Below are 19,727 nucleotides of genomic sequence, written 5' to 3'. Positions count from 1 at the left end.
GGTGCCTGAAATTCTTTTTGAAGCTTTTATTTACCTTTGAAAACAGGATAAAACAGTCAGTAGGGTATCGAGGCTGCTTTCTTCCACCGACATGCACGTTTTCTAGCTGTTCGTGCTGGTGTTTCCGCACGTTGCCTTTGTATGATAGTGCCCTTCTATGGTGAGCCACTCATGACTTTCAGAGCTGCACACTGGCACCGTTGTTACTCGTGACCTATATAAGAAATAGTCTTCTGTAAGGTAGTGAATAGGGCGAGTTGGTAAACGTTATACATGATGAAAACCGCTCAAACGACGACGACGGAATGAAGACAAGAAACACGACAGGACGAAGCTGTTCTCGCAACTAAAGCTTTCTTAGTGAAATTAACAGAGAGAAAACAGCGTAGCCGACACTAACTGCATCAACAAATACCTACTTAACTATTAGGTACTACAGAATATTTGGAGCTGAAACGGTTCACACACCGCTATTCATATTGGCTCACAAAGAACAAACCTCTTTATTTGACAGAGCTATACCGGTGGCGCACCCTGCTGTCAATAAATTGTTGTCTTCTTTTACCGGTGTACGATGTTCTTATATCATTTTTGCGGCTTCATTAATATACCGAATGGGTGATTACTAATTTCTGAGGAATTAGTAAATATGCCCAATGACCATCAAGAATATTACAAGAAAGAGGACATATATATATATATTTTTAATGAAGTGGCGAATGAGAATTGTGTTAAATTGCCACGTTTGACGCAAAATCCGCTAAGTTAAAAAAAAAAAAAAAAAAAAAATCGGTGAGCTTTTTTCCACATTTGCCGGTTCTCCGGTGAGCTTTTCTCCGGTGAGCTTTTCTCCGCCGCCTGCGAAACGCATCCGGTTCTGCGCTCGCAGTGCTTGCTTTTTCGTTTTGGGGAGCGGTGGGGTCCGTGGGGACTGGTTTTTCAAGGCTGCGATGTTCAAGTTCGACAAAATGTCGGGGAAGCCAGCGAGATTGTCCCAAGATCGAACACTTCGGCGATGTCGCTCACCAAACGTTTAATAAATAATTGGTTCTGGCCAAAGCACAGCGAGCTTTTCTTTCTCCCTTCCACTTCGTTTGTAAGTTATGCAAACAAAGATAATAAAACTTTTTCACCAACTAAAAATATTAAGCTGATTTTGCATGGAGGCTTTACGTTAATACAATTTAGTTACTTAAACAGTTACTTTAAAGGGATACTTCAACGAAATTTGAAATATTCCCGTCGTGTTCAAAATTAGGTTGAATATGATCCACAATATCCGTAAATGAAAATCGCACGTTTGTATTTTGATCCTGGTGGCTGTAATTTTCGTTATAAACGGCCCACTCTGGCAAGCGCTCGGAGAAGGCCCAGCTTAGAGCACGTGACATTCAACGGAATTGTGACGTAGCTCGTCTCAAGACGAGCAAAGTTACGGCGAGGCTGACGTCGAGAGGATGGCCTAATCGTTCCAGCCACCGAAGCGGCTGCTTTTGTACGAATTTTGAGTGACAAGTTAATCTTCTATAATCTTCTAGGGGGACAATAGCGACTTCTGCGATACACAAAAGGGATTCTCGGGAAGAGGGGAGTTCCTCCTTCCTTCCTTCTCTCGTCGTGGCCGGAGACGAGACAAACTCCGTCACTTGCTGTCAAGGTTCCTAGACGAGCATTACAAACGAGTTGTTAGCGACATCCACCAGGTGCTCTTTGCTGATCGTTTAATTCGTTTTAAAATTCCTTTTCGAGACTTTTTTAACAAGATATTGGTATGTTCCATGTGATACTGCTCTTTGGAACACATATAGACCAAAAAATGAGCGCCGAAATTTCGTTGTAGTATCCCTTTAAACTTGCAATATTTCTTTCTTCCATCTTGTTTTCAGTCATCAATCAATCCTTCATGATTAAAACTACAACTCGTGGTAAACAACCTTTTCTAGCTACAGTGATTAAAATCAAATGAATCTGATTTAAATTAAATAAATATCATCCATTTTAAAAAATAAAAACAGAAAACATGATTTTTTTTTGTTTGCCCTGATTCAATGCAAAAACTGCCCGAGTGGGGTAACTTTCCTCAAACAAATTAATCATAAGAAAACATAAACAAAGCTTCCTTTCAGGTCTAGAGAAATACTTCTAGTTACAGCAATAAAATGCTATTAAAAGATACCAAACCTTCTGGCCGTATTCCCCAAAAAGTCCAACACAAGAAACAACAACTCTTTGCAGGTTATTTTGGTTACCCCTGACACAATTTCTGTATAAGTATCGAATAAATTATAAGGTTATCACAAGGCCCATCACCCTGGTGACCATGTCACAAGGTCATGCGACCACTGTCACATTGACGAAGCCACAGAGGTTTCATAGAAGGGAGAAGAGGAGTTGGGCAGTTGAAGTTTCTAGCTTGCACCCTTTACCACTCCACCCTGCGCAGCCGAGGGGTAGGTTGATGGATAGGATGAGATGAATACGAGCTTCTCAGCGACTACCTCCAGGAGTTTATTGATTTTAAGGTATTGACATTTATCGACGCAACACTTGTTTGCAACTTTTGCTGTGGGACAAATTAGTATTGCCAATGAATACGGCATCAACGCAAAATCCGGATGAAGAAATATTAATTGATACCAGCGCATACTCTTGAATCAATCACACGGATATGATTTATTTTTGAAAAATATAAAACCCTGCAAAACTAAACTCGGAATTTCGGAGAATTGGGAATCTAACAAAAATAAACTACGAGAAACTCTAAATTTTCGGCAAAATATAAACTCCGATAAACACCCTCCGAATTCGCCGAAAAACAAACTCAGGAAACAGGAAATTCTACCTATAACATATTTGAGTTAAAAAAGGACGTGGAATGATTATGCATTTAAACCAGAAGTAACACTGCATGCAACTGTACGTGGCACTAGTGAAAGCAGTGAATGTTCGAAATATATATGATCTTAGCAATGCCTGAGCAACCCTTAACGAAGTTGCTGCTAAGCAGGTAACCTCGACGTCTGAAACAACATGCCAAGTTCAAACGTGGACGAAAAAACAGCGAACTGGCCTAACTTGCCGACATATGGTCACCTGTCGGGTGGCAGTGAAATGTCGCAGCTCGGTCACGAATACGCAGAAAAACTGAGGAAGGGGAAGAGACGAGAGCGTGCGGGGACGTAAGAACGCTCTCGATTAGGAACGATTAGTGGGTAGACCTAAAGCAAGCTGCCTTTTTCTTCACTGTACCCGTCGCAAAGCGTTGGAAAGCCGAACGCCGGCATCCGGCATTTGGTTTTCGTCTCCTCCTCTGCCTCACTTTCTCGGCACGCAAGTTATGACCGTTGGCGGCTGCTCTGCTGTGCACAGGTCGGAACACAACGTTTCGTTCCTGGCTTTTCGTATTCTCTCACCTTGTGCGTTATTTGACATAATGCAGTTCAACATCATCAATGCTTCGAATACTAGAACATGCTCAGCATAATAGATTTGTAACGTGTAACATTAAAAAAAAAGAGCGAAATATATTATATGTACTACCTCGAGAGCGCAAACAAAACTCTCTCGTTAACAACAGTTTCTGAAGACTTCTCGTAGTCCCACAAAAAGTGTCTTGTCGGGCAAGACCCACGGCAATGCGAGCATCATTCGCCGAGATTCGATGGGGAAACAGCACACTGTTAATGGCTAGTACCGACCAGTTAAGCAGAGAGTAACAATCTCAACAGTTATCACCCCTCAACGTATGCACAGGCTTGCAGAAACGATTCTTGTGACACTGCACCTGCTCTAAAATGGAGGTTGGTAACCCAAGGCCGTACGTAGCCTTCGCTTGATGAGACAGATTGAAGAGACCCACGATTACAATTGGCATCAAGTTGGGCAAGTTATATATGCATTCAGGGGCTCGACTTCCAAACGCACGATAAAGCGTCAAGGATTACATTAGATGTGGACAAGCTTACAGATGGGGGACACAAACTGAGGTCACATATCTGTTTGAGGATGACTGACTTCCACTCCGTACCTAAATTACTTTATTTTTTTCTTTAACTTTCCGAGATGGATATTTGACAACTTTCTTAACGCGGGGGCAATATCTAAAAAAAAAAACCATTGGTTACTGCCCATACTTGTAATGACAAAAGAGAACGTCGACGTCACTATCCTGTCGCTGCCTGTACACATCGCGGCAATTCGGTCTGCCGACAATTGAGGTCGCTGACCCCTGCCCTGTAAAGACAATGATCTCGACATATTGGCGATTAAGCTCCTTTTCTTTTCCTGCAAAAGCAGATGCGCAACTTGCATGCGCACAAAAATATGAACACAAGGCCGTGACTGTGCCCCGGCAAATCAACCAAATGACTCCTAACACATAACAAAAAAAAGCGTAAGCAGAAAATATGCACATAGATTCTAGCTGCAACTCAAACTACTAGTAGTGATGACTAATACTGCATACAAAACTGCGTCAACAAGGACAAGAACAACAACCCGTACCATACCACATATAAATTAAGAGCTAGAGTCTCACTGCATGTGAAGCATTCAGTGAGGCCCTAACTCCGGGATAAAACAAATGCATGCTGGACCCTCGAAACCAAATGTAGGCGTGTCGGGAGGGAGAAACCGAAAAGTCCAAAGCGAAAGGGAAGGAGTTGCGTCGAGTGGCCTTCACCGAACAACACTGCCGGTTCGAGAAGGGAACGACAAAATGCGCCCCTCAGCGCGGGATTCGGTCCCTCAGGAATTCCAGCAGAGCCGGCGTCCCCTTGGACAGTATCGCCGGCCGTGGATTTCGGAAAGGATTCCCTTCAAGCTGCAAATTCCTAAAAAAAGAAAATGGAAAAAAAAGGGGGGCAAGGTTATACAAGTTACCGTAAAGGCTGGTTTCACACAGCTGCGTTTTCGTACGATTGGGTTCTTGTGATCACTTATGACAAGAGTAAACGCACTGCCATGCTGGCGCCATTTATAAGGTGGCCCTGGAACCGAGTTTCAGTACAGCGAAGGATCTACGGTATTGGCAAGATTAAATGTATGTACGATCTATGAAAAATGGTTGTTTACAACCACAAAAAAAAAAGTTTCAAGCAAAAAAAAAAAAAGGAAAAATAAACAAATTAAAATGCGCAAAAAAAGTAGGGATTATATGAAAACGTCGAGTGTTCCAGAGCTACTCAATGGATGGCGCCAGGGTGTTCCCTCAAAGGCTTATCGGTACATACTGGTGTTGCGCGGATATTCGAATTTTCGAGTAGCAGTTTTGAATAATATGCAATTCAATATTCAATTCAAGATCATGCGTCACACTATGGGTTTCGAAAAAATCGTTCCACAGAGTTAGCTTTACTTGATCAAAAAGAGTTTACACTGGAGAACTTTAAAACAAAAATATTGTCCTTGTTGTTTATGTAGATTTTACAGAAGCTTTTGATTACCTAAACCATAAACTACTCTTCCGAAAGCTCGAGACATATGGCATCAGAAAACAGGCTTAACACTATTAAAGAGCTACTTCAGGAACCGGAAGCAGTACGTGCACATTGACGGTTATTTATCAGATTTAAAGAATCTAACATTGGGGGTGCCTCAAGGAAGTATTTTAGCACTGCTCCTGTTTAATATATATATATATAAATAAATTTGTAAATATCAACAAGCAAGAAAAATTTTGTATCTATGCTGATAACACCAGTGTCTTCCTATCTGCTTGGACTAGGGATGAGATAGCTGTTATTATAAATAGCATACTAGCAGGGTTAGAATCACGGCAGATGCAAACTTGCTAAAAATCAACACAATTAAGACAAAGGCTATTTGCTTGAGACCTAAAAACAAATTTGTTGAAATTCCAACCAATATCATAATGTAGTACTCTTCACCGATTGAGGTTGTTAGATCATTTAAAACACTAGGAGTGTATTTTTCCAAAAATATGTCTTGGGTACCATAACATTGATTGTATCACATCAAAGCTGAGCACATCAAAGCTAAGCCGTGTGGTAGGTTTAATGTATCGGCATTCTTATATTCTTCCATTCAGTGTCAAACTACTTCTGTACCAGTCATTATTTTGTTCTCATCTAAACTACTGTAATTAGATTTGGGGGACAACCACCGGATCAACCTTCAGAAAATACATCTCTTGCAAAAAAAGACTTTTAAGAATCATTTGCAATGTCGGCTACGATTTTCACACAGAAACACTTCTTTGCAATCTGAATCTCATGTAAATCTTCACATTCTACAACTTTAAGTCATGTGTAGCGCGTTCGTTGTTGAGGACGGAAGAGATACTGCAACCGAATCCGAGCTTAGGTGAAAACATTGTGTTAATCCCCGTGCTGTTGGGCTCGCACCATCAAGTTGATTCGTCGTCATTGTTGGTGGCGACGCTGGACATATTCGCTGCTACCTTATGCATCAAATATAAAGCAAAATGCAGAGAAAATAGTGACTGTTTCATCTCTCTAGCATCACTGCAGAAAAAAAGCTAAATTTATTCAACTCACAATTCTGAACCCTGGTTCATCGAAAACGCCTGCTGCAATTTATGGTCCTCAAAGAATAAAATAACCCTTCCAAAGTTACTAGATAAATTAACCTTAAGCCACAGAGATATAACAACTCTTTCACCCAAAGAATTACGATATTATTTTTTGTGTAACGAGTGATATACATAGAGTTGTGTTTGTATGGTATTTCCTGTTTTGTTTGTTTTTGCATTAGCTGTTCTCTTCATTAGCTTATATTCTTTAACCTTTTCTTTTACTCCAATATGTATAACACATATAACCTATGTGTGTACTCCCATTGCCGCTGCTGCTGAAACTTTTGTGGAGCTGGGAACTCGTCAAGCTGTCCATGCAGCTTAAATTTTTTCCCAGCCCCCACCATTATAAAAAAAATGCTAAAAAAACATTGAATTAAGATGAACTGCGACATTCATACTTTTTGCATTGTTGATTGCAACGAATTAGTCCCATTGAGTGCGCTTCTTGTCGGGCACACGTGCACTACGGGGAAGCAGTACCAGGGGTGGAAGCAAGCTTCAGCCTTTTGTAGCAGGTCTGGGAGCAGCAAAGATGCTCCTTTGGAGTAGCTTTGGAGCAGCAAAAGTTGAGTTTCAAAGCAGTATGAGTAAATCTTGGAGCAGGCCATCCGGGTCAAACTTAGGGCTATAAGTGCAGATGTGTTTTTCTAAATACAAAAAAACATCACAATGAAAAAGCATCTCCATGTGACGCTCCAGAACCATTTCCAAAGATACCCTTTCCTTAAATATATTTCAGCCCATAGCATAAAAAGCAAACAGCGTAATTACAATTTACCTGAATGGCAGCTATTGCGAACTGCCCAGGTAGGGGGGGTTGGTTCCTCTTATGGCTTTACAATAGAAGGCATAGTCAACGAAAGAAGCACTACTTGAGTCTCATGAAAACAAAACGTTGTGTCTATTTGATAACCAAAGTCACAAGTTCCATATATTGAAAACAAAACCATTTCAAGGTGCCACCAAGTATGGTATGAAATAAAACCCAACACTAATTGACTACAGTTTTCATTATTAGGATATACAAATGTTCCTAGTCCCTGTTTAGCAAACATAAAAGTATTCCAATACTCAAGTTACAAGAGCACAAATCTACTCTACTGATAAAAGTACAAATACACAATATTAAAAAGTTTATTTTATCATTCTTGCTCATACATACACACTTAATTCACCCTCACCAGAACAGGCATGCCAACTAGAATAAAAAAAAAAAGCTTGTTAGGCGGTCTGATAAAAACAATGTGACTGAAAAAACTAGCAAGTAAGACCATAAAACAGGTTTTCCTAGCAAATCCATTGCTTGGATGCGTTCTAGCACAGCGGTTTAGAGTTTGCGTTGCTCTTCAGGACATCTCCCCTGTTCTCCTTGCCCTCCAGCCGACTTGCGACAGCGCATGTATTTACCATGTTTGTCATTTACAAGAAAGTTTACAGATGAGGCAACCAATTGTCACTTTTTTGTTACATTTACGACACAAGTGAGGAGTGCGGAAGCCGTCTTGGCAAAAGCACCCACCCCAAACACGCAAAAAAAATTAAGCTAAATGTTTGTTTAATTTAGTAGAGTATAGTTATCACTTTCCCCGGAGATTAGATGATAGGTGAACACATGCCAGCAGGCTCTTAGGTATGTTTATATACCACAAAGTCTTCAAAGAACGCCCACTCAAAATGAAAAGATAAATGGTGTACATGTGGGGGGGGGGGGGGCACTACAGGTTATGTGAAACAGGAACTCTTTGACTTCAAAGTTTCCTATTATTTTCCCTCAGCAAAGTCTCAGGTTCTAAACATCATGATTAACTATCAACAGCTCATTTGCAAACTCTGTCTTTTTATTAATGATAGCACAGATAGCAGACACGGGGAATTTGCAGTCTATGGTGCGATAGCTACACGGGAATTCGCTATAAACCCCCCCGCCACGGGTACGTCAGCAAAACGCGGATGCATCGTGTTCGCGCTTCACAGTGTGATATACATACACGCAAGAACCCGCCACAAACTCGGGTGTCACAGAAAAAAAGACTGTGTGCCCAAATCACACACAAAAACGAAAGAAACAACCAAAAACAATGTGGGAATGAGTTTAAAATATTGCATGACACAGGAACGGATACCCCGCAGATTGCAGACGCTGCAGATACGTGTGTCACGGTGCGACAAGCACGAGGGAGCACGCAGCGAACATGCTTGTCACATACATATACCGCAGATGGCACAGTTGATGCGATTAAAAAAACTGGATGGGTGATTTCTCGGGGGCGGGAGTTCATACGAGACTTTACAGTATATGCCATTTAATTGATTCAGTACTTCTGACCAAGCCACCTATGCATGTCCTTCGGAGATCAGACACCTATATTTCACTCGCACAACCACATCGGTATGGTGGTTCCGTAACATTGGTTCAGAATTATCTGAACAAACACAACACGGTGAACACACTGTGGCCGGTAAAAAATACTCCAATAAATATACCTAGCTTTAAGAAAAAAAAAAAAGCTTTTTAGGCTAGTTTTGGCGCAACATTTGCACTCGGGAGCAGGATGGTGCAGCGGAAGTGGATAGGCACACAATGGTGCCATTGGCACAGTTTGTGGGCTCCACAGCTATTGCTTTCCTGCAGTGCACAGGTGTTTGGTGAGAAGTGCACTCGAAAGGGCTAACTTGCCGCGATTATGCAAGATGTTACATTAAGACAGCGTCTGTTTGCACAGCCCTATAAGGAGCAAAGTCCTGACAACCCATGCTCATCATTCGTGCTTTTTGTTTTAGGGGATCAAATTTGAAATTAAAGAAAAAATATTTGCATATTGCGAGCATATTTATAAATCCCCTCCATTAGGACAGCTGTGACAATTTTGCCATTTGCATGCCATAGTTCGTAAATATAGCTATATCTAGCTATTAACTGAGCTATGAAGTTCCGGCATTCGTACTTAGGGAACACTTTTGATTCGCAGGAAGGATGGGACGATAAACACGCCCGTCAAAGACGTGTTCCAAGCACCACGGTTTCGCTGTATGTGAACAACAAAGTGCGTCAACCTACCTGAGCTGCTTCATGTTTCCCAGTTCGGGCGGCACGTGGGAAATGCTGTTGTTCCGGAGGTCGAGCACGGCGATCTGCTTGAGCTTCTGCAGCTGCGTCGTGTCCACCAGCTCGATCTTGTTGTCCGACGCAAACAGGATCTCCAGCATGCCCCAGCTGGCCACAACCTCCGGAAGATGGCTGAACCTGCCGCAAGGATTAGAGCCCGTGCTGAAACCTGTGTGTTGTCTGCTTCTTGTTCCTAAAGGCCCATTTGCACGCTTGCGTTTCTTATAGGGAGCGTGTGCATTTGATCTTAAAAATGCCGCAAAACATTTAATCTAGTTGCGCACGTGTCCCAAGTGTTTCTCAGGATAGCCGACGAACGGTGCCCGTGTGTCACAGGTGTTCACGATGCGCTCGCCGACACTCAAATGCAGATGTGTGAACCGGCCTTGAGCCTACTTATTGTTTGGGATAGTCCATTCATACATTATTGAAAGAAAGGAGACGCGATTGCAAAAGGCACTGGTACGAGGGACTGGTACAAATCTACCTGTTGCGAAATGTATTTCAAGACGTTGGAACTCGGGGTTGCGCTCACCTGTTGAATGAAATGTTGAGCTCCCTCATGTTAGAGAGAACGCTCATTTCCATCGGAAGGTCCGACAGCTGATTATTCCTGAAACGTTAGAACAAAACAATCAAACTGTGCAGAGAAGCTGGCAAACAAGGAAGCTTTGAGAATGAGAATAACAAGTACACTCAGTGCAGTTCTAAACCGAGTTCATAAATATGTGTTGCTCTCCAGCAGCTTTATTTCCAAACACATAATGACGCACGCTTGACCTCGTTCGAAGCCAGACACAAACACGTAAAAGACTGATCGATCGACTAATCAATTAAATGTGTCTTTAGCAGTGTGCCGAATACGCACCTCAGATCGAGGAACGTCAGCCGAGAGGCAAGGGACAGGCAGCCAGGGAGACACGTCAGACGATTGAATCCGGCTGTCAGCTCCGTTAAGGTTGGGCAAGCAAATTCAAACCTACAAAACAAATAGTTTCATTTGCACGCCGTTCATCCCCTTACTGCGGCAAAGTGATAGCCAAGTATCTGGAACTTGACTGCAATGTAGGTAATATGTGTAAATCATGTTTGCATCTGTGGACAATGTGGACTACACCATTTGGTCGAATCCCTAGTGCCTTGTTTCATGATGAGGCCTCTGCGCTTAGTTTCCTGCAGGGGACAGGAGGAAGACCAAACGTTGCAGTCTATACAGAGGTTTAGTAGAGTGCCCTGAATGTGGTTTGTCAACCAAACATGCAAATTTCGCTGAATCGTGGGGCGTGAAATGTCCTGCCCGGCACTGCGGCGCAAATGGTACTTTTCCGTGAAAGCCGTTATCCCAACCTTGTCCCTCTCTACGATTCCTCAGCGTATACGTACTCTGCGCTGGAACTGAGAAATCGTCTAGACAGCTAAAGCCGAAGAACTACCCAGGGGGAATCCGTAGTTTCCATTAATCCTAGCAGCGCAAACACTGAGAGCACTCGTCGGTCGGTTAAACCGAGGCGGCACACAGTGTTAAGTGTGACTAAAATGCGACACCATGTCACGCGACGTCAGAGGGTCACACGACACTATAACATCGTCAAGGATAAACCTCAGGTGCAGACATGAAAGCCAGCCATATAAAATATGAATAAAAAAGTAAAATAAAAAATTGCGCAGCCGATGACGTGTTTTGATGTTGCATCGCGCAGTGTCTCGCGTAAACCACGATAGATCAGACGCAAAAAAGCTATCACCAGGCACATTCCCACGGATGCGTCGCAAAAACTTCCTCGGTCGCACCGGCATGTACATTCTTTGCTCATTAACATTCTCGCCTACTCGCCGCTTCACGCTCACGCGCAGCACGATCTTGACGTCAATTGCTTTCCATCCCAATGCCCAGGTTGAGACCGACGGCGCCAACACGTCGACGAAATTCTCTCTCACGGGCACTTTTATGCCGTCGAGCGGCCGGTGCCTGCTCCAGCGTATGCTTCGGATGCCCCATTCTTGCATGCAAAGGCTCGGAGCGCCGGGGGAAGGCGAGAAGGAGCAGGTGGCAAGGAGTGCAATACCACCGCCGGCGCAATCGCGAATGGCCAAACGCGCTGCACATCGACCGCGACTATTATCAGCGAAATGGCGAGAGCATCACTGTTGTAGTCGCCCTCTACTGGCGCCAAAGCCACGTGTAATAAATGTGCGCATGGCTCGTCCAGTAGAGCCAACGCTGTAAAATAAAAAAATTTAAAAAAAAAGGGGAGAGAGCTATAGTTTATATCGTACCCTTTTGGAAGAGATGTCAGGGAATTCTTGCTCAGGTCTATATGGTTGACGTCGCACTCCGACGCCATCTTGAAAATCTCCTCGGGGACATCTTGCAGAGATCGTTTGCTGGGAAGGGAGGGAGGGGGAGGGGGGGGGCAGAAAGCGAGGTGACAATGAGTTTCGACACTGTGCTCACACGCACTACATTCTGGGTGCTACCGTCGAACATGTCCTTCTTCAACGATGTAGCGGACAGAAGAAACAGAATGCTATACGCGACGATATTCGTTTGGCTGAAAACACTATTTCTGGCAAAAATGAAAAGAAGATGTTACGAGGTTAGCTAGAAAACGAAATTGTGAAGTGCATAACACCTTTCACTATTATGGGGTAAGAGAAAAAAAATCACGAACACTTCTTCTATGAAGGCCGATGCATGCAAACAAAAGCCGGTGCCAACTCCGTGCTCTACATACACAAAGGGCTCATAAAAGTTTCCCAGCACATGCTAACCAAAGCGAAGCTATAGGCAGTTTTATGGTCACTTTAATTCCTTAATCGTGTGTAGCTTTTGAAAATCTGACCCTCAACTGCTTCAAAGACAGATATCTAGCCACAAACAAAATATTGGCAAAATTAAAAACAATAAAGCTAAGTGCTGTTATTTGTTGGCCCAGCTGCAAACTAAACCAAGAACGAGCCTGGGTCATCCGAAACGGCCAAGCGCATGAACCAGAGAAACCAGACGAGCTATGCTCGTCCTGAACGGTTTGGAAACGGCTGCTCGTCGACGAGCTAGGCTTATCCAAAACGGTTAAAGGCCAATCCACAAAATCGTCTTCTACCAGGCGGAGAATCAGTTCCCAGTTTCCTTTTCTCCACTCCTTCTCAAACTCTTCTCTCCTCCCCTCCTCACAAGAGTGGGTCCTTGAGCTACTCCCCATAGAAAGGAGAGCCTGCCTCTTGAATGAAAAGGAATTGAGGGAGAGTTTTCTCCTTTCTGTCTGTTTCTCGGCCTTTAAGGGCTTAAAGGAACACTGACACCCATCCAGATTTTTTCAAAATATTTTTTTGCCAGGTAATTTATTATGGTGACAGAACACTACCCAAATATTATTTTGCGACAGCATCACTCATATTTTTAATAAAGTCAAAAAACACAACTGCTCGAGACCGAAACTGGACTGGGGACGAAGAAGATATATAGAGGAAAAAAAAGTTGGCAAAAGTAACGTGGCTGTGCAACTTTTTTTTTCGTTTTCACTCGACATATTTACAGCATTTTAGGAGCCACAATATGGATATCATATTTTTTGTCTACTTTTAGTATTGAGTGTGTGTTTCGATGACCCACGACTTGGATTAGTTTTGGTGGTTATGTCTAAACCACAAAAAACGGCATGTGACCACGGAGAAGAAAGTAAATGCGACTCAAACCGGCCAGCTCCTGATCGGTGGTTTTTGGGCAGAAAAAAACTGAATTTCGAGCTACAAATTGTGTTCTGGGTAGTTGGGCTCTCGTACGTCACTTACAAAAAAAAAAAAAAAAAGCCTCGGTGAGCATAAATACCCTGTTGATGTTTCTTTAAAGCAGGTCTTATCCATTTTGGTCCACCCAGATTCTTTAGCCCATCACCGACAATAAACTACGCCCAGTCTACGCGTGACGTGATGGAATCAACAGAGGTTCTCTGGGACTTCGTCGAATACCGTCGCATCCTTCCATGTCATCGAAAACCCGATTAGATCTGCTAACCTCAGGTCGAGTGCGTGGGTCGTCTTGAGCGCAAATCTTTCGATGGAGTCTATGAGATCGCTCCCGTCGCTCGTGACGCTGCCGCCCGACAGCCTCTTGCGTGCCGCCGCTTCGGGAGAGTGTTCCAAGTGGTCCTGAAGCCACTTGAGGAGGTGCACCGTACCTCTCTGCGAGATACGGAAAACAATCGTGGAATGAGACGAGGTTGCTGACCGACTGAGACTTATAGATAGGAACCAAAACTGAATCGTGAAACGCGCATTTAAATTATCTTAGAAAAAAAATGCTTTCCAGATTAAGAAATAAACTGCAAAGGAAGTTGTACAAACTTCCTGACGTCCTGCAAACTTAAGTATTTTCACACACAAAACAAAAATGGAGATTGATTTCGACCACCCGGGTTTTTTTTGACACGCGACCGAAGTATCGGTTACTGAGCTCTTTCTCCGCAACGAGCTTCCGTTGGATTGCGGGCATTTCGCTGAGATTCAAACTCGCCGATTGAGGGGTGCCTAGGCCGGCACTTTGCCTCAGAGCCACGTTTCAACTCACATGAAAAAGAGTAAATAACATAATCAATGCCTATAACAATGTTGTTAAAAAAAAAAAAAGGAAGTTTATTATAAAAGTTTTAGAAAACCATGAAACTTCAGGCACAGGACAAAATTACTTCTTAGCAAGAAAAAAGAGTACAACGAACAAAATAACCATTAAGAAAAAGCTTTTTACTCAGATCGCTTCCATGCACAGAACATTGTCCACTGCAAGATCTCTGTTATTAGGATTGTTGTCTTGCCATACATGCCGACGTGCATCTCCATCGCTACAGTCTTTAGTGGAATATTTTATGGCCGTCAAAAGCTTTGGTGACCCCGTTCGCACGTAAAAGAATTCTATTTTCCGGTAAAGTATGTTGCTCGTCTAAAGTCCCTTGGAACTTCTAGTAACCAGTCTTTCAGTGTAGGATCCTACAGACTCCTTGCATCTTTAATTTGTGCAATTCTTTCGCGGGGCCAATTTTAACTGGCAGAATTAGAAAAAGAGTTCACATTCACGCATGAGTCATCTGAAACGATATTTTTAAAGTTTGCCGTGGTAATATCTCAATGGCATTCCTCGCTCCCACGGACGACATTTTTCCCCGAAACTGACCCAACGACCCCATCACTCAAACTTACACAAAAATTAATTATTCAAGACTGGTAGACGTAAACTCGAGAAAATTTCGGACTGCCAAGAGAAACAACGACGTGACTCGAAGAACGCAGAAAATCCCACCGCCCACAAGACTCGGGAAAACCGCTAACTCGGCGACACCGGTACAGAGGCGACGCTTACCTTCACGATGTCTCTGCGGATGGTCCTGAGGGGATTCCCTTCCACGCCGAGCCCCTTGAGGTGCACAAGGGCCCCCAGCTCGTAGGGGAGCGAGGCCAGGTCGTTGTTGGACAGGTCCAGCCGCTCCAGCCCCTGGATCATGGTGATGTCCGGGGACAGCGTCTTGAGCCGGTTGTTCTTCAGGTCCAGCGTCCTCAGCGAGAGCAGCGTCTCAATCACCTCGATCGGGAGCTCCCGGATGCCGTTGCTGCCCGCATGGAGCTCCTGCGGGTCCGGGTGCACGCAAGAGATTGTTGCTGCGCCGACTGCTACGGGCGAAATCGTTGGCACTGCGCTCGAGTGAACCGAACCGAGGTTACCCCCGGGCACACTGGACCAATGTCCGAAGGAAGAACTTTCTGTGTGCGAGTGCACAAATACTAGTTTGAACTGAATCTTTTCTCGAATAAATGTTTCTGCTGTGCAAGGTGATGCATTCAGCTGTGAAAAGAGAAACTATCCATCTTAGGTATTTCACATTTTATTCGACGTTGTCATATTTCTAGTACTGGGAGTCCTGTTGTTACCATTAAAGTATATATGTATATGAATATGTATACAGCAAAACAACTATTGCTACTGTAATATCCAGAGAAATGCCCCCCCCCCCCCCCCCAAAAGGTGACCCTCCGATTTTTGGCACGAGTTGCCATTTTTTCAAAAACACTGAAAGATAGCCCACTTTTAGTAATTGCACAGCACTGGCCAATGGTGATCTCGGCAGAAATGGCGTTACTTAGCCACGGCAAGAGATAAGTGAACATTGCTGACTGGGGAGGACAGTCAACTTTGGTTCATCGACCCTCAATACAATCACAAGCCTTTGCCGGTCACAAAGTCTAATAAAAACATTTCTTAAACTTTTTTTTTTATTGCTCACCGAAAGTTAGCTTTCACTTTCTTTTCACTGTATTTGCTTTCGATTTTAGGCGGGCTATCTCTTGGGATATTACGGTAGTTATAACTGTTGCTTAGATCCATGTAATATATCCTGACATCTCCCGCTTTCTTGCTTTCCCCCTCATGTAATGCATCGCTAGTTGCCTTTGAGGTAAAATAAAATGAATTCAACAGTATCAGGACATACCAGCTCTCTTCACAATTCTAAAGGTAGGACACTGCGGTATTCGATTCAAAGCGATGGTCACTTATTCCCATTAACTGAAGGCTAAACAAAAGCTCACGATTGGTTCTGGCTTCATGACAATGGTGGGCATCACACAACATTCACACACCCCTATAATACTTGTGCAACATCATAGCACAAGGAGTCCCCAAAAATATTTAAGAGGATTTCTCACCGCAAAAATTAACTATGCACCACCAAACGCTCATCAAATGCAGCACTAGTGGTCCAAACCCAATGCCGAAATTTCAGAACCAATCGTTATCTTATTCAAAAGTTATAAGTGATTTTCTGAAAATTCAGACGGGAAAAGGGCGATTGACGTAACTCTCAAACTTGTCGCCAAATGGTGTCAGTTACCGAGAATCGGTTCAGGAAATTGCCTACAACTTCTGAATAATATAACAATTAGTTCTGAAACCTTGGCGTTTGCTTTGGATATCTAGCGCTACATTCGGGCAGAGAATGAAGGCCCGTTCACACACTTGTTTTACTATGACCGACTGAGAATAAATCGTTTTTAAGCCTCTTGGGACAACTTATGACTGGCTTCGCAGCAATGCAGCCGGTCGTAAGCCGTCAGAAGAGCCGACCGGCCTTGTCTAGGTCGGTCGTAGTGAAACAAAGTGTGTGAACGGGCCTGAAGTGTTTGGTGATGTGTCGTTTAAGAAAAAAAAAAAACCCGTAAAGTGTTTTAGGGACACGCTGCACACTGATTATGACGAGGACTCGTTTACACCAACTCAAAATGAGGCTTAGGATCTGCGCTTCAATTTCACTGTCTGCCTGCAGTTTGTTTATTTGACAAGGATTTTTCACGGGTTTTCCGTAGCTCGTCTCCGCTTCGCGTTTTCCTTTTGAGCGGGCGTCCGTCGAGAGCGCCACCTGCCTTGAGCTTGCCGCAGCCGGAGAAAGGTGGCAGCGCGGACAGTTCGTTCTGCTGCACAAACAGCTGCTCCAAGTGGCACAGGGAGCCAACGGGCTCTGGCAGCGACCGCAGCTTGTTCACCGACACGTCCAGCACCTGCAGCGCTGTCCACGACGGAAACAAGAATATTTACGCCGTAGTCGGCGACAAGTTAGGTCACCCGGTAGACGCTCTGCCTCCGGCGCACGCTCGTTGCCCTTTGCCACGCTTTGGCTGCGCGTGCAACGAAGTGTTAAGACTGGATCGCGCACTCCCGTTTGACGACTGAATTCTCGCGATTTACTTTCATTGGGAGAAATCGCGTTGGAAGAAACCTCCGGGATCACTTTCGAAGAAATCCTCGGGATATTACGGTAGAATGAAGAGGGTACCCAGCTCAAACCGTGGGGAGCTTCAAGCAGAGATTGGTCGCAGGTGCTCATGCGCTGCTTTTTTGCGCGGCGAGGAAAAAGGCAGGCGGAAAGGCAGAGACGCTCCGCAAATGATAGAGGCTTTTGACACCTCCTCGCAGCTTATGTCGGAATTGCAGCCTGTAAGCCACGCGGCCCCGATCGAACGATTGGAACCTCTCCGTAACACAGACTCTCTAGAGAACGCACTGACGTGCCGGCGCCACCTACAAGGTGGCCCTTGGAACTGCACTTTGCCAAAGCGAAGGTTTAACGGTATTTGTGAGGTCAAACGTTCGGACCAGCTACGAGAAACGGTCATTAATGAAATCCTCCAAAGTTTCTCGATCCAATAAAGAAAGCCGTGTGCGTGAAAAAAATATGGGAAACGTGCAAAAATGCCAAGCGTTCCGTGGCTTCCCAATAGGTGGCGCCGGTGCGCTCTCTTGTCGTAAGAGATTGCAACAACTCGGTCGTAAGTAGTCGCAAGCGTGCAAACCAGCTTTTATAAAAGCAGAGAGCTCGCACTCGAGGCAGAGCGTCTACCTGGTTCTCAACCTGCCGCCGACTATGGCATTAAACGTTACGTGCGACGACAGTTCAGAGCTTGGTCAATCATTAATTCCACCATCGACAGACTGATTCTTCTTAGCAGCACCATCGCTATTAATAAAATGTTTGTTGCAGACCTCACTAAGCTTCTTCGCTTCGTAATAGACCCCAACTGAAATTGCTAAATGATGCATAGACTACGTACAGCCGCCATTAGTTGGTTTCATCGCTTCCGGCTTGAAGCACGTGACTGGTTCCGAGTTCGCGCGGAGCACTGACACAGTACTCGTGTGGAATGCATTTCGAACCAAGTACACTCCTAATGCTGACAAAGCGTTCGTGTCCAATGCGTGCTCATAGTGCATGACCAACAAATGGCAGCCACACATAAATCTATGCATCATTTCGAAATGGCTCTATATAGACAGACATAGTGGTACAATATTACAATACCTTTCCACGGGGAGCACGCCCGCTTTACGAACAGAGACCGTGCATCCGTTTCTCTGCGTGGTAAACTGAAGTTGCGGGGAGAGCAAATTCGTCTGCTTTTTGCGCGGGGGTTGCGGTGGTGTCGGAATGCTGAGCTCCGATTGGAAGTGTAGTGGGTAGACCTTAATGCTAGATGCCTCGAGGTCTACCCACTAACCTTCCAATCGAAGCTCGGCGTTCTGACGTCCCCAGAACCCCTGCGCAAGAAGCAGACGAACCTGGGCTCTGCACAGTCGCTAAAAGGACGAGAAGGGCGGGGAGGTCTTTGCGTCGCCCCAGCTCTAGCGCAAAGGTTCTCTCCTTCGATGACACTTCCACATCTCAAGAGCTTCCGGCAAGCGTCCGTGGCCAAAGCACGACAGACGGCATCAAGAGCGTGCTAGAGGCCCGGCATCCGAAAGAGGTGCCCTGCTATCCTCATCCTGACAGTGACCATTTACGGAAGAAAACCCACAAACGACAAAGTACCTATAATGCCAACGCTCAAAGATGCGACCTGCAATGAAACTTTGACCGTGCTTAACGCCCTGCACACTGCCATTTAAAGTCTAAGCATTATCGGTGGAAGTTGAAGCACGTGAATGATGCCATTTTGGGTTTAAATGTTTGAGTACTTCACGGTAGGACAGACACACCACTCTTTGTTCCTAGCAACTTTGCCTTACCGACAGAAAAACAGTGGTACTGTCTTGTTTATCTACCACACAGAAAGAAAGAGATAGCAGCTTATACATCTTCCTAAAAAAGGGCTCCTGGCTGGTTCCATTTTCAAAGTTTGTGCGTACGGCACGATTTGCTGGCTTTCCATAGCGACAAACGTGCGCATGCTGGGCTGAGGACTTGCAAATATTGGAATGGTGTATAAGTGAGCAGAAAGAGCTTAGCAGAGAAAGACGAGCGAGCTCACCGTTCATGCTGCCCATCTCGGGCGGAAGCTCGGTGAGATTGTTGTGCGACAGGTTTAGGTTGGTTAGCCGAGAGAGAAACCCAATCGTGGCCGGGAGCGACAAGAGCCGATTGTGACTCAGGTCCTAAGGAGAAATGGACAACTCCCGTTAGTGGGCCCAAACATTTCTGCTAAGCAGAAACATTAGTCCAGCCTTCTTTCACCATGCTATTAGAATTGAAAAGCTATCTATTTCTATCAGAATGCAAGGCTTTTGTGCCACAAGTGATGCTGGTC

The 19,727-nt window shown here is 44.5% G+C and overlaps 1 protein-coding gene across 1 annotated transcript in view; it reads right to left on the bottom strand.

Moving 5' to 3' along the window:
- Positions 1–2,487: 2,487 nt before the first annotated feature.
- LOC115323462 (leucine-rich repeat-containing protein 40) overlaps positions 2,488–19,727 on the bottom strand; it is a 28,423-nt gene continuing 11,183 nt past the window's right edge. The window contains exons 5-13 of the mRNA XM_040207537.2: positions 19,452–19,575; positions 17,073–17,215; positions 15,019–15,282; positions 13,681–13,847; positions 11,943–12,050; positions 10,534–10,644; positions 10,201–10,278; positions 9,618–9,803; positions 2,488–4,832 (exon numbers count right to left, since the gene is read on the bottom strand). Coding sequence (XP_040063471.1) covers positions 4,727–4,832; positions 9,618–9,803; positions 10,201–10,278; positions 10,534–10,644; positions 11,943–12,050; positions 13,681–13,847; positions 15,019–15,282; positions 17,073–17,215; positions 19,452–19,575 — 1,287 coding nt within the window. The 3' untranslated portion in view covers positions 2,488–4,726. The remainder of the gene's footprint in view (positions 4,833–9,617; positions 9,804–10,200; positions 10,279–10,533; positions 10,645–11,942; positions 12,051–13,680; positions 13,848–15,018; positions 15,283–17,072; positions 17,216–19,451; positions 19,576–19,727) is intronic.

The sequence above is a fragment of the Ixodes scapularis genome, unplaced genomic scaffold, assembly GCF_016920785.2.
Source record: "Ixodes scapularis isolate PalLabHiFi unplaced genomic scaffold, ASM1692078v2 PGA_scaffold12__126_contigs__length_90152505, whole genome shotgun sequence".
Classification (NCBI taxonomy): Eukaryota; Metazoa; Arthropoda; class Arachnida; order Ixodida; family Ixodidae; genus Ixodes; species Ixodes scapularis.
This window is presented reverse-complemented; position numbering and strand designations above follow the sequence as displayed.